Source organism: Humulus lupulus, chromosome X, assembly GCF_963169125.1.
Source record: "Humulus lupulus chromosome X, drHumLupu1.1, whole genome shotgun sequence".
NCBI lineage: Eukaryota > Viridiplantae > Streptophyta > Magnoliopsida > Rosales > Cannabaceae > Humulus > Humulus lupulus.
The window spans coordinates 18,051,580-18,069,105 of NC_084802.1; the positions used below are offsets into that span (position 1 = coordinate 18,051,580).

The 17,526-nt window shown below is 36.9% G+C and overlaps 1 protein-coding gene across 1 annotated transcript in view; it reads left to right on the forward strand.

The window, feature by feature from the left end:
* Positions 1–338: 338 nt before the first annotated feature.
* LOC133807175 (2-acyl-4-prenylphloroglucinol 6-prenyltransferase, chloroplastic) overlaps positions 339–17,526 on the forward strand; it is a 31,018-nt gene continuing 13,830 nt past the window's right edge. Inside the window, exons 1-3 of the mRNA XM_062245346.1 lie at positions 339–683; positions 8,223–8,341; positions 8,471–8,617. Of these exons, the coding sequence (XP_062101330.1) occupies positions 414–683; positions 8,223–8,341; positions 8,471–8,617 (536 nt within the window). The 5' untranslated portion in view covers positions 339–413. The remainder of the gene's footprint in view (positions 684–8,222; positions 8,342–8,470; positions 8,618–17,526) is intronic.

The window sequence follows — 17,526 nt, forward strand, 5'->3', positions numbered from 1 at the left end:
TCATATAATATATTATATAGATATAAAATAAAAGAGTTATGATATGTGCACCAAAACATAACAACAAATGACGTGACAGTTTTATTTAACTAATCAAATTTATTTCATGCGGAACTTACTGTTTTAAAAAACAATACTACATCAGTTGGTGTAATGTTTTGATACCTAATTTTGGTGCCGATATTATTATTTAAAATAAAATGAATCTTTGAAATAATATTTTTATAACAATTAAAACCTAATAATAATTAGATAGTTAGGTAATCCATACTCAGCCAGACTGCCCTATCTAGGCATTCCTCTATTCTATACAAGTAAAGTTAGTATATCTATCCCTTCACACAGTATTTTCGAATAATTTCATTTTATTAGCTACTCATATTTGTCTGTTATTCTCTCTCTTTCCAGTTGAGATGGAGCTCTCATCAGCTTGTAATCTTTCACTTAAACCTAATTATTATTATTATCCAACTTCATTATTCCCAAGTAATAATAGTTATAATAATCTCAAGGCCTCATCTTATTACCAAACACAGAGACCTATCAAATGTTGTAGTTATTCTCCTTCAAAATATTGCTCCACCAAGAAGTTGCAGACAACACATCTACTTGGGCTCTATGCAAAACACAAATGCTTGAAACCTTTTTCAATCGGTCATCTTCCAAGGCCAAATTCCCTTACGGTACACATGCTTAATTACTTTATTTTTATTTCGCATTAGTATGTTCTTATTTTTTACGGTTCTAGAAAGATTTTTTCAAAAAGAAAAAATATACCTCATTTAAAAAATATAACTCACACATAACTTACACATGTATCAACTACACATATACTAAAACAGATGTGTCCAAAATTTTCAAATATTTTCAAAAATTTTAGACAGTTAGCCTACTTTTAATATTTTTTTACAAAATTGTGTTTGTCTAAAAATTCGACCGGCTGACTAAAATTTTCAACGAGTTGTTTGAATTAAACTATTATTTGCAGCAAAAAAACCGCTGCAAATAATTCTGGATTTTGTCGTAATTGACCTTTATTTGCGGCGAAAATTTTAAATAATTCACCCCAAATACAATATATTTTCACCGCAAATAGTGTAACAAAAATTAAAAAAATTAATTTAATATATTGTTATACCCAAAAATTGGAAATCAATGACGTGGCAATAAATGTGACAAGTAGCAGTGCATGGTCAGTAAAAGACACGTTAATAGTCAATAAATACATTGACTCCTTAGAGTTGTGATAAAGTGACCCGGTAGACTGACGAAGAATTTAGACTGCTTCAAAGATGTCATAACCAAGCCAAGTGCACCTTGGTCCTAGGAGGCTAAGGAGAATGCATCCTAGGAGGCTAAGGGGAGTGCATCCTAGGAGAGCCAAGAGAGTGATCCTAGGAGAGCTAAGGAGGTTGCCTCGGACCTATCCGGGGTGAGATGCCAAGGAGGTTGCCTCGGACCTATCCGAGGTGAGAAGCCAAGGAGATTGCCTCGGACCACCTTGGTCCGAGGAGAAGCCAAGGAGATTGGTTCGAGGAGAAACATGGCATACTAGAGGAGAGTGCCATGTTAGAGGAGAGAAGTGCATGTCCTACCACCTTGGTCCGAGGAGACCCAAGAATTTGGTCCGAGGAGAAACATGGCATGCTAGAGGAGAGTGCCATGTTAGAGGAGAGAAGTGCATGTCCTACCACCTTGGTCCGAGGAGACCCCAAGAATTTGGTCTGAGGAGAAACATGGCATGCTAGAGGAGAGTGCCATGTTAGAGGAGAGAAGTGCATGTTCACCATGCACAAGTCCTACCACCATGCACGTTCGACCAGCACTTGCATGGGTGGTCAGTAGGAGGTGGATCAACTAGCTAGAGGAGACTAAGTCAAGATTCCCAGAGACAGCTTCAACAACATACGCGGGAATCTCTCATTCTTCCCACAAATGGGGGGTTTGTTACATTTCGAATTTTGAATGTTTCTTTGTAATATAAATATAAGATGAATAATAAAATATCTCTATCGTAAGGGGATATCAGTTGAGGATCCCAGGCCTATAAATAGAGAGCTTATGGGATGAGAGAGGAGCTTCTTTATGCTTCTTCTTTCTAGAGAGAGAAAATTGGGTCTGTGGATTCTAGAGAGAGAAAGTGCTGATATTTGAGAGAACTCTTGTATTTTCACAATTTGTACTGAAGAAACTCAGTTGGCTCAGTCCATCTGATCTTGAGTATAGATATATAAATCACAACTCTAAGTGGATTAGGCTATTACCGACAATCGGGGCTGAACCACTATAAAATCTCTTGTGTTGTTTATCTTTCTGTTCATAAACTGTCTGTTGTCGTTTACATTCTCTTGAAGGCTTGTCGTATTTGACTGTACGCCCTGGTTTTCCCACGGGCTGATTAGCAGGTCGAGCCTCGGACTAATCATGGTTAGTCCGTAAATTCCCCCAGGCCAGGGCTCCTGTTTTCGAGTTCGTACTCTATTAGCTCGAGGTATCCTCAAGAACTCGCCAAGGTTGCCCAAGACTGGGGGAAGGAGTCCGAAGGCCGAAGGTCGGGTCAGGGGAGAAGCTCGTGGTACGAGCTGCTCCTGGATCTCTGACCCTTTGTAAAGTCAACACACGCAAGATAAACGTGCCTATATCTGACATCACGTGTCCGATATCTCCCTGACTTTTCGGACACGCAGCAGGAACGTGCGTATTCAGACACCCACGGCTGGGTTGGGCCGTGCGGCCCATTATCTTCTTACCTATCGATTTGACCATACTTATGTGTCAGGTTTAGGAATTAATCATGAATGTCACAGAGTTGATATGACAAATAAGAAGGTCATGGGATGACCTCCCTACCGACTTGAGGTGCCTTCTCCTATAAATATGGAGACCCTGGGAGTTGATAAGGGTTGGAACAAATAGTCTCTGAAGAGATATACTTTGTAACCAAATAATCAGAATATATCAATAATATTGACTAGTGGAGTAGAAGGATTTTAACCTTTGAACCACTTAAAAACGTGTCTTGAGTCACCAAGTTCATCCTTTAAGATTTCATATCTGTGACGGTTCTACTTTCAGCACTAATCACTTTCTCTTCTTCTCTTAATTACCTGTTGGCGAAGAACCGCGTCAGCATTGACGTTCTCACGTCGTTGGCTAAAAACGCAGCCAACATATATAATAAATTTTAAATCAGAATTGTAGTCTCCATTAATTGATAAGAAAATAGATCATACAATCTAATATTAATAATTGTCTTAATAGTATTAAAACAAATAAACACTACTATTTATATACTATATAATTTATCATAAGTTGATTGCATCATCATCGTCACTGTCTTCTGAAAACTGAATGACTGAGAGCGATGGAGATCGTGGCGGAGGTGCTGACGAAGACGTGCCATTTCTAAATGTAGATTGAGGTGGGACTGCAGGGGAACATATGTAGTCGTGTCATCTCCGAACATATATGGAGGTTGTGGTGGAGCTTGTGAAGGTGTAGCCGCATACATCTCCCACCATTGAGTTACTTCATTTGATCTCATTTTTGAGGTGGTAGACAGGATTCAGGAGGAAGGCACTGAGACAGGAACTCAGTGTTTGCTTTGTATTGTCTCAGCAACTTAACGATAAGACAATGCATTGTTTCCAAACTATAATTAAGCCTTACATTAATTTTATAATGATTGATATTAATTTTTAAACTAAAAAATTTATTTCATTTCTTAAATTAATTATTATAGAAAATTTTGATTAATTTTTATTTTTATTTTTTTACATATTATTTTTTTATCTTTTATAATTATTAAAATCTAATTTTATTATTTATTAACATTTGATTTGAATTATTATTAAGTTAAGTTATCTAAATAGATTAATTTAAACCTTCATTTTATAATAATTCATAATTTTATTAAACATTAATTTTTATAAGTTTTTTAATTATTAATATTTTATTTTATTTCTTTAAATGTTAAAATATAATTTTATTGTTAAAGTTTAATTTTAATAATTTATTTAATTAATTTAATCTTACATTAATTTAAACTTTCACTTTATTATAGTTATTTCGTAATTTAATTAAATAAAAATCTACTCAAATTTCGGCAGCATAACAGCTTATTTCTACCTATCCCAAAATTTAAAACCCTGCAAATAATACTTAAATCCAGTCCCAAAACATACAAAATATTTAATACAATAAATTAGTAAAATAATTCAAACCAACATATTTTTTTACTCATATTACTAACATCATACTTTTAAATTAAATAAACAACAAAATTTTATCCTAACAAATCAAACTTAGAAATTATTTTACATCAAACTTTCGAAATTAATTTTAACTAAATAAATAAATAAATATTAAAATGAAATCAATAATCCAAACACAATAACATTTTTTCCTATTATAACATAATTAATTTTTTTATAAAAATATTAACATAACCAAATATATATGTACCTATCGGTAGTGGGCAATCTAGGCATCGGTGATTTCTCGGTAGTGAGCAGTTGTGACATTGCTCCGGCTTAGCGGTGGTGGTGGCGGCAACACAATACAATGAGAGCAAGAGTGATTATACATAAAAAAAATTAAATGGATAAAAAAATGAGAGAGTTAAAGGGACAATACCTGTGTTGGCAGTGACTTTGGCGTGGTGATGGACTATTTCCGGCGGCAGTGGTGGTTGTGAAAAAATTGGGTTTTGAAATTTTTTTGGAGAAAGAGTTTTTTTAGACTTTTCAAGATGAAAAGGGCCGGATTGTGACGAGGGTGGGGCATATGGGGTCGGGGTGGGGCAGGTGGGATCGGGTGGGGTCGAATGGGGTTCGGAGGTGGGGTTTCCGGTAGAAATCTCTCGGAATTGCAAAGAGAAACGAAGAGGAGAGAGAGTGTGGCGCAGAAATGAGGAAGAAGAAAGGCTTCTGGAACATATATCAAGCCTTTTATTTGCGGCAAAAAATTTCCCTGTAAATTCCCTAGGACTTCGCCACAAATGTGGGGCTGTGATAAGCAATCAGCAAAACGGAGTTGTTCCATTAAAACCCTAATATTATTTGCGGCAAAAATTTCACCACAAATACTACCTAATGCATCGCAAATAATTTAGTGAAAAATAAGCTGGGAAATTTTCCCACCATTTTTTTCGTGAAAATTTCTTTCGCCGCAAAAGCCCTTGTATAAAAAGTTGACTTTAGTGTTCAAAATGCACAAATCGATCTCGATCGCTGTCGATCTGACCCATATGTGATAGTCTAAGGCATCCTTGACTAATTACGGACTATTCTTGACCTAAGCAACAATTGGTTCACTATTCGAGGTGTTCTAGGAATTATAATCGCACTAATCAAGAGTGTTTTGTTGACTTTAGTGTTCAAAATGCTCGAATTGGTCTCGATCGTCGTCGATCTCACTTATATGTGGTATTCTAAGGCATCCTTGAATGATTATGGAGTACTCTGGACCTAATCAACGGTTAGATCTCTATTCGGGGTGTTCTAAGAATAATAATCGTACTAATCAAGAGTGTTCTTGTTGACATTAGTATTCAAAATGCACAGATCGGTCTCGATTGTCATCGATCTCAACTATATGTGGTATTCTAAGGCAACCTTGAGTGATTATGGACTACTCTGGACCTAATCAACAGTTAGAAAGCTATTTGGGGTGTTCTAAGAATAATAAGTGCACTACTCAAGAGTGTTCTTGTTGACTTTAGTATTTAAAATGCATAGATCGGTCTCGATCGTCGTCAACCTCAACTATATGTGGTATTCTAAGGAAACCTTGAGTGATTATGGACTGCTCTGAACCTAATCAACGGTTAGATCGCTATGCGGGGTGTTTTAAGAATAATAATCGCACTAATCAAGAGTGTTCTTGTTGACTTTAGTGTTCAAAATGCACAGATCGGTCTCGAACTCCATCAATCTCAACTATATGTCGTATTCTAAGGCATCCTTGAGTGATTATGGACTAATATGGACCTAATCAACGGTTAGATTGCTATGCGGGGTGTTCTAAGAATAATAACCACACTAATCAAGAGTGTTTTTGTTGACTTTAGTGTTCAAAATGCACAAATCGGTCTCGATCGTCGTCGATCTCACCCATATCTGGTAGTCTAAGGCATCCTTGATTGGTTACAGACTATTCTGGACCTAATCAACTGTCGGTTCGCTATTCGATGTGTTCTAAGAATTATAATCGCACTAATCAAGAGTGTTCTTGTTGACTTTAGTGTTCAAAATGCACGGATTGATCTTGATCGCCGTCGATCTCACTTATATGTGGTATTATAAGGCATCCTTGAATGATTATGGACTATTTCAGACCTAATCAATGGTCGAATCGCTATTCGGGGTGTTCTAAGAATAATAATCGCACTAATCAAGAGTGTTTTTGTTGACTTTAGTGTTCAAACTGCACAGATCGGTCTCGATCATCGTCGATCTCACCTATATGTCATACTCTAAGGCATCCTTGAGTTATTATGGAGTATTCCAGACTTAATCAACGGTTAGATCGCTATTCGGGGTGTTCTAAGAATAATAATCGCACTAATCAAGAGTGTTTTTATTGACTTTAGTGTTCAAATTGCACATATGGCTCTCGATCCCCGTCGATCTCACCTATATGTCGTATTCTAAGGCATCCTTGAGTGATTATGGACTATTCTCCACCTAATCAACAGTTAGATTGCTATGCGGGGTGTTCTAAGAATAATAACCGCACTAATCAAGAGTGCTTTTGTTGACTTTAGTGTTCAAAATGCACAGATCGGTCTCGATCGCCGTCGATCTCACCCATATCCGGTAGTCTAAGGCATCCTTGACTGATTACGAACTATTATGGACCTAATCAATGATCAGTTCACTATTCGAGGTGTTCTAAGAATTTTAATCGCACTAATCAAGAGTGTTCTTGTTGACTTTAGAGTTAAAAATGCATGAATCGGTCTCGATTGTCGTCGATCTCACTTATATGTGGTATTATAAGGCATCCTTGAATGATTATGGACTACTCCAGACCTAATCAACGGTTAGATAGTTATTCGGGGTGTTCTAAGAATAATAATCACACTAATCAAGAGTGTTCTTGTTGATTGTAGTATTCAAAATGCACAGATTTGTCTCGATCGCCGTCGATCTCAACTATATGTGGTATTCTAAGACAACCTTGAGTGATTATGGACTATTCCGGACTTAATCAATGGTCGGATCGCTATTCAGGGTATTCTAAGAATAATAATTAGTATTAATCAAGAGTGTTATTGTTGAGTTTAGTGTTCAAAATGCACAGATCGATCTCGATCGCGGCCAATCAAACCCCATTTATTTATTTATTTTCAAAAAAATTATTGTAAGAGTTTACAAGAAAGACAAAGAGAAAATTGAAAGAAATAAAAATTGAAAGAAAAGTTAAAAAAAATCCAAAAAAAAAATACTATTAACACCAAAGTTAATTATTTTCTAAACCTAAAATATTTTTTTATGAAAAATTTTATTTTGTAAAAGAGTAAAACAAAAGTTATATTTTTCTTTAAAATTATTAACTTCTTGAAACCAAAATATTTAATAAATTTTATTTTGTAGTTAAAATATAGAAAAATTAAAAATTGTTGAAAAAAGTATAATTTTTTTGTTTAAATTCAAAAATATTAGCGGCGAACATCTCGCTTCAAATACTTATGATTTCGCCGCAAATAACCTCATGAAAATAATAGTGAATTTTCCCCTCTGAAATGGTTGACCAATTTTTTGACCTCATTAGCTGCGACTAATTTCGCTGCAAATAACCTTAAATTTCGCCGCAAATATCCCTGCGAATGAATCAGATTGGCGGGAGTATTTCCTACCAAATCTAAACCCTTTTTGCGACGATCTACTCGTCGCAAATAATTCTCTTTCGCCGCAAATAGTTCCATAAATCTATAAAAATATTTCCGAAGATTATTAGCGGCGAAATTGAAATTTCGCGGCGAAAAAAGATCGCCGCAAATAATGTCGCCGCAAAAGACTTTTTTTCTTGTAGTGTCAACTGTCTAAACTTTTCGACTAGCTGTCTAAATTGTCAGATGTCATTTTGTAAAAAATTATCAAAATCATACTAGATTGCAAAATAATTTTAAAAAATAAGTTATTTTGTCATGAGACCCATTATTATTTTATGAAAAACATAATATATAAATTTCTAATTGAAATATAATGTGCTGCTAGGCTTGGTCTCATCAAAGTGAATTTCCTAGTACAATAGTTACCAAAGGTTCAAATTTTGGACATGCTTCGTGGAAATTCGTAAGGCCCATTCCATTTGTAGCAGTATCTATCATATGCACGTAAGTAGCAATTTAAATTATATATACATGTATTATTTTATTTTTCTGATGCAATATACTTCAATAAGTTTTTATTAATTTGTTTCTTACCTATAGATTTTTGTTTTTGTACTTGTTGCTTGTACGTAGTTCTTTGTTTGGAGCAGAGCTGTTAAAGAACCCAAATCTATTTAGCTGGCAATTGATGTTTGATGCATTCCAAGGCTTAGTGGTTATATTACTATACCATATTTACATAAATGGCCTCAATCAGATTTACGATTTGGAAAGTGACAGGTATGTTATAAAACTACTTCTCTTGTATATAATTTTTTTAGAGCATTGCTACATGATATTTGTGGTGCCCAACGTAATCATACATAAATTGATGTAATTAAGTATTGAGTCTATTTATTATACATTAATTGATGTAATTAAGTACTAAGTTTATTTATTTTATTTTAAATTAAAATATGTAAGACCCAATATAAAATTACACCAAGAGCAGTACACTATATCATATGGTATGAAGGTATAAATTTTTTTATGTGTATTTTGCATTAAAATTAATCATACCTTATTATTTTATCAAGAGTTGGTTTTTGTAATGAAAAATGTTCAGTATGATCTTAATATTTATTATATATCATTGTATATAAAAAATGTATGCAATATTACTCATATCTTACTTAATTATATACATGAATTTATTCTTCTCGTATTTCTAAATACTTATTTACTATTAGATACAAATAATGTGCAATACATGTTAGTTTTATTTAAAAAATTTATTTAAATTTTTTTGATTGTTATATAAATTTTAAATAAATAAACAAATGTATTATAATAATAATATTTTATAACATTTGAATTTATATTAATATAATTATTAAATATCTAGTTTTGTATTAAATATTATAATAATGATATTTTATAATATTTGAATTTATATTAATATAATTAATAAATATATTTTTTAATTAAATTTTAAATTATATTCCATTAAATATTTGTAATATTTCTTTAAAGTAAAAAAAAATCGTCAAAACTAAAAAATTCGTTAAATATATACTTTTTATATAAAAGATAGAAGAGATATAGAAATTTTTTTAAAAAAATAATTAGTTTTCATGTTTTTTTTTATCAATTTTACATTTTTACAATATTTCTTTCAAAGGTACGGTTGTCAAAAAATTTCCTTCAAAATTAGGACTTTTAAAATATGTATTATTTTTCAAAGCAATTACAACTAAAATCTCTTAAAATTTTGTCTTCTGAATAATTACAACCATTCATATACTTATTGTCTGTAAAACCCAGCTTCGACTCATCAGTCTTCCCTATATCAAATGTATATAACTTTGAAAATTTCTAGTTTTCTACTATTGTTTATTTCAATAGCTAGGATGTTTGTTAGAATTAGTTTTGAAGTTAGTTTGGGCTGTTAGTTTAGTGAAGAAGTTGTTAGCTGATTAGTTACATATTAGAAACTAATTTCCTCTTAACAGTAGCTTATATAAAAGACAACTCTGGTCAGACTTGTAATAACCCTTTTTATTTTTCAATATACAATTTTTTTTCCCTCTCATTTTCTTTCTCTGGTTTCTTATAACTAATATGGTATCAACGCCTTGGGCATAGATCCGAACCTTCCTTCATCTTCATCCTTCTTGTTCGATTCCTTGTTCGATTTCTCATGGCTAGTGACACTCAGAGGAAACCCACCACGATCCAGGTACCTCTACTGACGATGACCCTTTCTTAGTTCTTGATCAACCAAATCGGTCCTCTACGGAAGATACTCGAAGCCCCTACTACTTCTCTAATGGCGATCATCCAGGAGCAAATCTTGTTTCCAAGATCCTTACTGGTGGTAAAAATTACAACTCCTAGAAATGTTCGATGATGCTTTCTCTTCTTGCCAAGAACAAACTCAAATTTATCAATGGAAAGCTTCCACAACCAGATCCGACTGATGATGACTATGATATCTGCTATAGATGTAATAATATGGTTATTTCTTGGATTCTCCATGTCGTTTCTCCTGATATTGTCGATAGCATCATGTATTTGGATGATGTCGCTGCCATGTGGTCCGAGCACCATGATCGTTTCCATCAGAATAATGGTCCCCGAGTGTTTCAAGTCAAATGTTCTATGCAAGCCTTGGTTCATGGTTCTAATGATGTCACGACTTACTTCACCAAACTCAAATCCCTTTGGGATCTTTGCAAAGAATTTCACCCATAGCCTGTTTGTAGTTGTGGCGCAATGAAGGTTTTCTTAGACTATCAAGAACAAGATCGGGTTCTTGAGTTTCTTGTGCGACTTAATGATTCATACACAACATCAACAAAGTCTATGATGCCATGATCCAAGAAGAACGACAAATAGGTCTCTCTAATCCTCGGCTAGACCTTGCCGACATCAGCTCCAATTCTCATGGCCAATTTGCTGGGAGTGCATCTTAAACACAACCAAAGATTGTTTGCAATCATTGTGGCATTGATGTTCACACTATGGCCAAATGTTACAAGTTACATGGCTATCCTGCAGGCTACAAGTTCAAAGGTTGTCCCACTGCCTCCTCTCTTAAAAAATAAGCTGCTCATTTTTATGGGTCTCATAATAAACTCGATGAAGATAATTCGGGAAATTCTAACTTGATTTCCAATCTTTCCTCCTCAACGTGCCAGAAAATAATTTCTCTTCTTGCCCAGAAAGTTCAAGTTTCGCCTCCTACTTCTTCTTCGTCCTCACCTTTCGCTGACCAGCCTCTAGTCTCCAATTTTATTGGTACATCTCTTTCTTTGTCCCAAACAACTTGGATCATTGATACAGGTGCTACGCACCATGTTTGTCACGATTTAGCCTTGTTTCATCATACTAGTTGTCCCAAATAACTTGGATCATTGATACAGCTGCTACGCACCATGTTTGTCACGATTTAACCTTGTTTTATCATAATAGTGCCAATAGTTCTATTACCTCTATTACTTTACCCAATGGTCAAATACTAAGATTTCCTCTATTGGCTATGTTATTCATTCTCCTGATCTTACTCTTTTTAATGTTCTTTGTGTTCCTGATTTCCAATATAATCTTCTTTCTGTTAATTCTCTAACCAAATCTGCTTCTTGTTCTTTCCTTTTTCTTGCTGATAAATGTGTGATTCACGACAATGCTCAAGTAGTGCCAATTGGGATGGGTGAAAGACTTGGAAACCTATACTATCTGGATCCATCCACACTTTCTTTTTCTACTATATTTAATTTTTCTGATTCTAAGATTTGTTCTGACACTTTGTGGCACTATCGATTAGGCAACCTGTAACGGCCTGCTAATTAGGGTTCGTTATCCAGTGTGTTTAAAATTAGTGCAAGACTCGCTAAACGAGTCATTTGGACTAAAACATGTGAATAAGCCACAAAGGGTTCAAGTATTTAAAATTTTGGTCAAGACATAAACATTTCCATTAAACAAAACTTTAGTATTTACATATGATCCCAAAATACAAGTTTAAAAATTCCATTACAACTCAGGGATTACAAAACGAGCCGACCTAAGCAACAAAACAGGGTCCAACCCTAATTCCCCTGCGATATCTCGACCGTAGTGGCCGAGAGGACTACATATGTACACATCACTGCTATCGCTCTCCAACTCATGGCTGGCCAAGCTTCTCCTTACCCTTACCTGCACAAAGCATGTGTGAGCCAAAAGACAAAGCAAGAAACATGATCAGACAGTTCACAGAATATAACTGCATGTTTAATAGTAGTAACTGGAACTAGCATACACATTGTACATATGAGTGACCATAGAGTCACACAAGTGCATGTTGCACTCCCATTTATTCATATGGCATCCGAGCCAGTCAAGGGCATAAGGCACTCCCAGGGTGGCCTAGCCACAACGGCCTGCGCTCAATGTGCATAACACCAAACACGGCCTATAAGCTGAGTCATGCAAATTCTCAACTTATAAGTAAAGTCTTAAGAACCCTCGACTTATAAGTCGGGCCCTAGAAACCCTCGACTTGTAAGCCGAGCCCCCATTTTTCCAAATATACCTTTGACTAGCAGGTCAGGCTTTAATCAGATATAACAGACAAATCCTTGGCTTATAAACCGAGCTCCCCGGTCATAAAGAACAGTCACATAATACATTCATCATACACATAGATACAATGCATTATAGTATACTAAACAGATATACACAGGAAAAATTATAATTATGCTCATCAGCTGGGCCTGAGCCCTAATCACGTTTACACTTAACAAATGGGCCAAGCCCCAATCATGTATCTCACGTGTTGGGTGCAGTTTTCTTACCTTTGGTCCAAGTACAGGCTACCAATGAACGACCCTCGAGCACAGTCCTCAAATCTGAGCTTTAACATAAATCTAGTCACAATGTACCCAAAAATAACAATCCAGCAAGCCTTAATCAAATAATAACTTTGAAATAATATTCTAGCCTCCCGGACCTTGAATTCTACTAAACTTGGTAGTAAAATCCTTCCCAAGCCTTAACGTTTGAGTTCCTGAGATTTAAACCTTCATTTCCCCTTTTTTTCTTATTTTGAGACGCAGTTCGCCCCTTAGGGCCGCGACCTGCTGCAAGTCAGAGGGCAAAGCCCTCTCTACTGAAGGACATGGGCCGCGGCGCGCTAAACCCTATGCTGCGAAGCTTGGGTAAATTTCGGAGGCCCCAGGTCTCTGCATTCAAATGGGCCACGACATCTGATGAACAGGGTCGTGGCTTGAGCCTCGAAACCCAAAAATGTCGTTCATTTTTTATACGTTTTCCCCGAGCCTAAACCAACAATTCACATCCAAATCATTCTTTAAACCTAGAAATGAGTCTATATTTCCTATCCATACAGCCTAGTCATCTTAACAATCCTATAAACAACTTCATATCTTCACCAATTCTCAAAATCAAACCAAAGTTCATTCCCTCATGCAAGCTTAAAGTTACAGCAGAATTCAAGATAAGGAAATCAAATTGAATCCTTACCTCTGTGATATCTTTACCCTTGAGCTAATCCCCAAGTAAAACAAGCCTAACTCTTCAATTCTTTGGCCTAAAGTTTCCCCATAATTCAACAACTTCCAAGCTTCAAGAAGAGGGAGAGAGAGAACTGTGAGGTAGAGAGAGAGTAAGAGCTGAGACTTGGTGATCCTTCCTTCTGTTTCTTTCTAAGTGACTCTAGAGTCTCAGCTGCCTAAGACCAAGCTCAACACTTTGCTAAAAAGGTCCAAAATACCCTCAAGACTATCTTAAATCCTCTAGTGTCACCAAGGGCAATCCCGTCAATTGCCACTTCCCGCCAAATCCTCAGGTGTTCCTATAAATCCCCAACTATCTCCAAATAATAACCATTTAATCCCCTATTACCCGATATACCCCGATAATGTACTAAACTACCAAAATACCCCTAGGCTCACCCCGAACCAAGCATTTAACCCCATTGTGGCTTTTCCACTAACTTGCTCATTGGACCGCCTTATGCCGAATAACCCAAAAATATTCACAAAATAATGTGGTCTCAATCATAACACACACACATATATATATATTTATAATTATACCCTCAACGGGTCTAATTTATGAAAATGCCCTTCTAATAATAAACAAGTCTACATGCATATTTAATACTCCTAAACATGCAAACGTAGTTATATTATAATATAGTTCACATAATGACATGCTCATAACACATAAGCACACAATTAATACAATTATTGCCTCCCGACCCCCTAATCTAGGCACTAAGCCACATTAGGGAATTTGGGGTGTTACAATTATCCCCTCCTTATAGGAATTTCGTCCTCGAAATTTTACCTGAACAGCTCAGGATACTGGTTTAGCATGGTTGATTCAAACTCCCAGGTCGCCTCCTCGACCTTGTTGTTCCTCCATAACACCTTAACTAAAGGTATAGTTTTATTCCTCAGGATCTTGTCCTTCCTGTCTAATATCTGGATTGGCTGCTCCTCAAAGGATAAGTCTGTCTGCAGCTCCAAATATTCATAGCTCGGTACATGAGTCTCATCAGATACATACTTTTGTAGCTTTGAGATATGGAACACATTATGCACAACTGACAATGCCGGAGGTAAGGCCAATCTATAGGCCACCTGACCGATTTGCACCAGGATCTCAAAAGGTCCTACAAACGTAGGGCTTAGCTTGCCCTTCTTCCCAACCCTCCTCACCCCCTTCAGTGGAGAGACTCAAAGGAATACATGGTCTCCCACCTAGAACTCCGCGTTCCTGCACTTCAGATCCGCATAATTCTTCTGTCTACTCTGTGACGCGAGCATCCGAGCTCTAATCTTCTCGATAGCCTCATTGGTCCTCTGAACTGCCTCAGGACCCAAGTATCTACATTCACCCTTCTCATCCTAGTGAATAGGTGGTCTGCATTTCCTACCATACAACATCTCATAAGGAGCCACTCCTATGGTCGCCTAGTAGCTGTTGTTGTAGGAAAACTCTATCAGAGGCAAATATATACTTCAGGACCCCTCAAAGTCCAGTACACATGCTTTCAGCATGTCCTCCAATATTTGGTTAGTCCTCTCAGACTGACCATCGATCTGAGGGTGATAAGTTGTACTAAACTTTAGTTGCGTGCCTATTGCCTTCTCCAAACTTCCCCAAAACTTGGAAGTAAATGTGGGGTCCTAATCTGACATGATCGACCTCGCAGCTCCATGAAGATGTACTATCTCTTTCACAAAGAGATTTGTACACTGGTCAACAATATAAGTCGTCTTCACTGGTAAAAAGTGAGCTGATTTGGTGTACCTATTTACAATCACCAACACTGAATCATGCTGACCCACCGTCCTGGGCAACCCCACCACAAAATCCACAGTGATGTCTTCCCATTTATACTCTGGGATGTTTAAGGGTTGTAGCAGCCTCGCTGGTCTCTGATGTTCAGCCTTGATTTGTTAACATGTCATACACCTGGCCACATACTCGGTTATGTCCCTCTTCATCCTGGCCACCAATATAAAGTTCTTAGGTCCTGGTACATCTTCATGGTGTCGGGATGCAGCGAGTACGGGGTAGTATGAGATTCATTCAGAATCTCCTGTCTGATAACAGTATCCATTGGAACATAGATCCAGCCTTTATATCTCAGCAAACCCATATCAAATACTATATAGTCCCTAGCCACTCCAGCTAGGACGTCCTCTCTAATCTTCACCAGCTGTGGCTCTTGTAGCTAACTTTCCTTTATCCTTTCTAAAAGAGTAAAATACAGGGTAATATTGGCTAATTGGCCCACTACTAGCTTAATCCCTGCCCTGGTCATATCCTCTGCCAACTCCTTGGATATCTGCCTCGACTGTATAATTGCCCTAGACCTCTCCGACTTAGAGCATCTGCTACCACGCTGGCTTTCCCCGGATGATAAAGGATGTCGCAATCACAGTCTTTCACCAGTTCCAACCAATGCCTCTGTCTCATATTCAAATCCTTTTGTGTAAAGAAGTACTTGAGGCTCTTATGGTCAGTATATATTTCACACTTCTCTCCATAAAGGTAATGCCTCCATACCTTTAATGCAAAGACAACTGCTGCCAATTTCAGATCATGGGTAGGATACATCTGCTCATAATCCTTTAATTGGCGTGATGCATAAGCAATCAACTTCTCTACCTGCATAAGGACACAACCTAACCCTTGTCTCAAAGCATCACAATAAACCATAAACTTCTCCTGATTTGTTGGAAGACTTAAGACTGGGGCAGTAATCAAACGTTGCTTCAACTCCTGGAAGATGTTCTCACATCTGTTTGACCACGCAAACTTCTGACTCTTGCGTGTCAATTAAGTTAGTGGAGTATCTATCCTTAAGAATCTTTCCACAAAATTTCTATAATAACCTACCAACAAAAGGAATCTTCTACCTGAGAGGCATTCCTTGGCCTCATCCAATTCCTAACAACCTTTATCTTAGCTGGGTCTACCTTGATTCCATCTCTACTAACAATGTGACCCAAGAAAGTCACCTGAGGTAACCAGAACTCACATTTCTTGAACTTTGCAAATAATCTGTGTTCTCTCAGCCTCTGTAAGACCAACCTAAGGTATTGCTCATGCTCTTCCTCTGACTGTGAATATACTAGGATATCGTCGATAAAAATGATCACAAATCGATCTAAATAGTCCTTGAACACCCTGTTCATGAAATCCATGAATGCGGTCGAGGCGTTAGTCAAACCAAATGACATGACGAGGAACTCATAGTGCCCATATCTTTTACGAAAGGTTGTCTTTGGTATGTCTTCCTCCTTGATCCTCAATTGGTGATAACCAGACCGAAGATCTATCTTCGAGAACACCATTTTACCTTGAAATTGGTCAAATAAGTCATCTATCCTTGGCAGAGGATACCTGTTCTTAATGGTTAGCTTATTCAGTTCCCTACAGTCTATGCACATCCTCAGAGAATCGTCCTTCTTCTTCACAAATAGGATTGGCGCACCCCATGGCGAAAAACTGGGTCTGATAAAACACAAGTCTAACAACTCATGTAATTGTACCTTCAGTTCCCCCAACTCTGCTGGGGCCATTCTATAAGGTGTCTTAGACACTGGCTTTGTCCCTGGTGCTAGCTCAATAACAAATTCTATCTACCTGTGCAGTGGCAACCCTGGTAACTCCTCTGGGAACACATCTAGGAATTCACAAACTAACCTAATCTCTTCTGGTCCCACTATCATGACCTAAGTGGTATCCACCACGCTAGCCAAGAATCCTAGGCAACCTCCTCGCAATAGGTCTTTAGCCCCCAATGCTGAAATCATAGGTACTCAGGGTCCATGCATAGTGCCAACGAATACGAAGGGGTCCTCACCCTTAGGCTCAAAGGTTACCATCTTCTTCTTACAATTAATGGTTTCCCCATATCTAGTTAGCGAGTCCATCCCCAAAATCATATCAAAGTCGATCATAACCAACTTTATCAAGTCAACCGACAATTCCCTACCTTCCACCATCACTGGAAGTGATCTGACCCATCTCCTGGAAACCACTAACTCCCCAGTGGGTAATAACGTCCCAAACCCCACAACAAAGTAATCACATGACCTACACAGTCTATCAATTATCCTACTAGAAACATCAGAATGTGTAGCACCGGATTCAATCAGCATAGTATAAGAAATGCTAGCACTAGA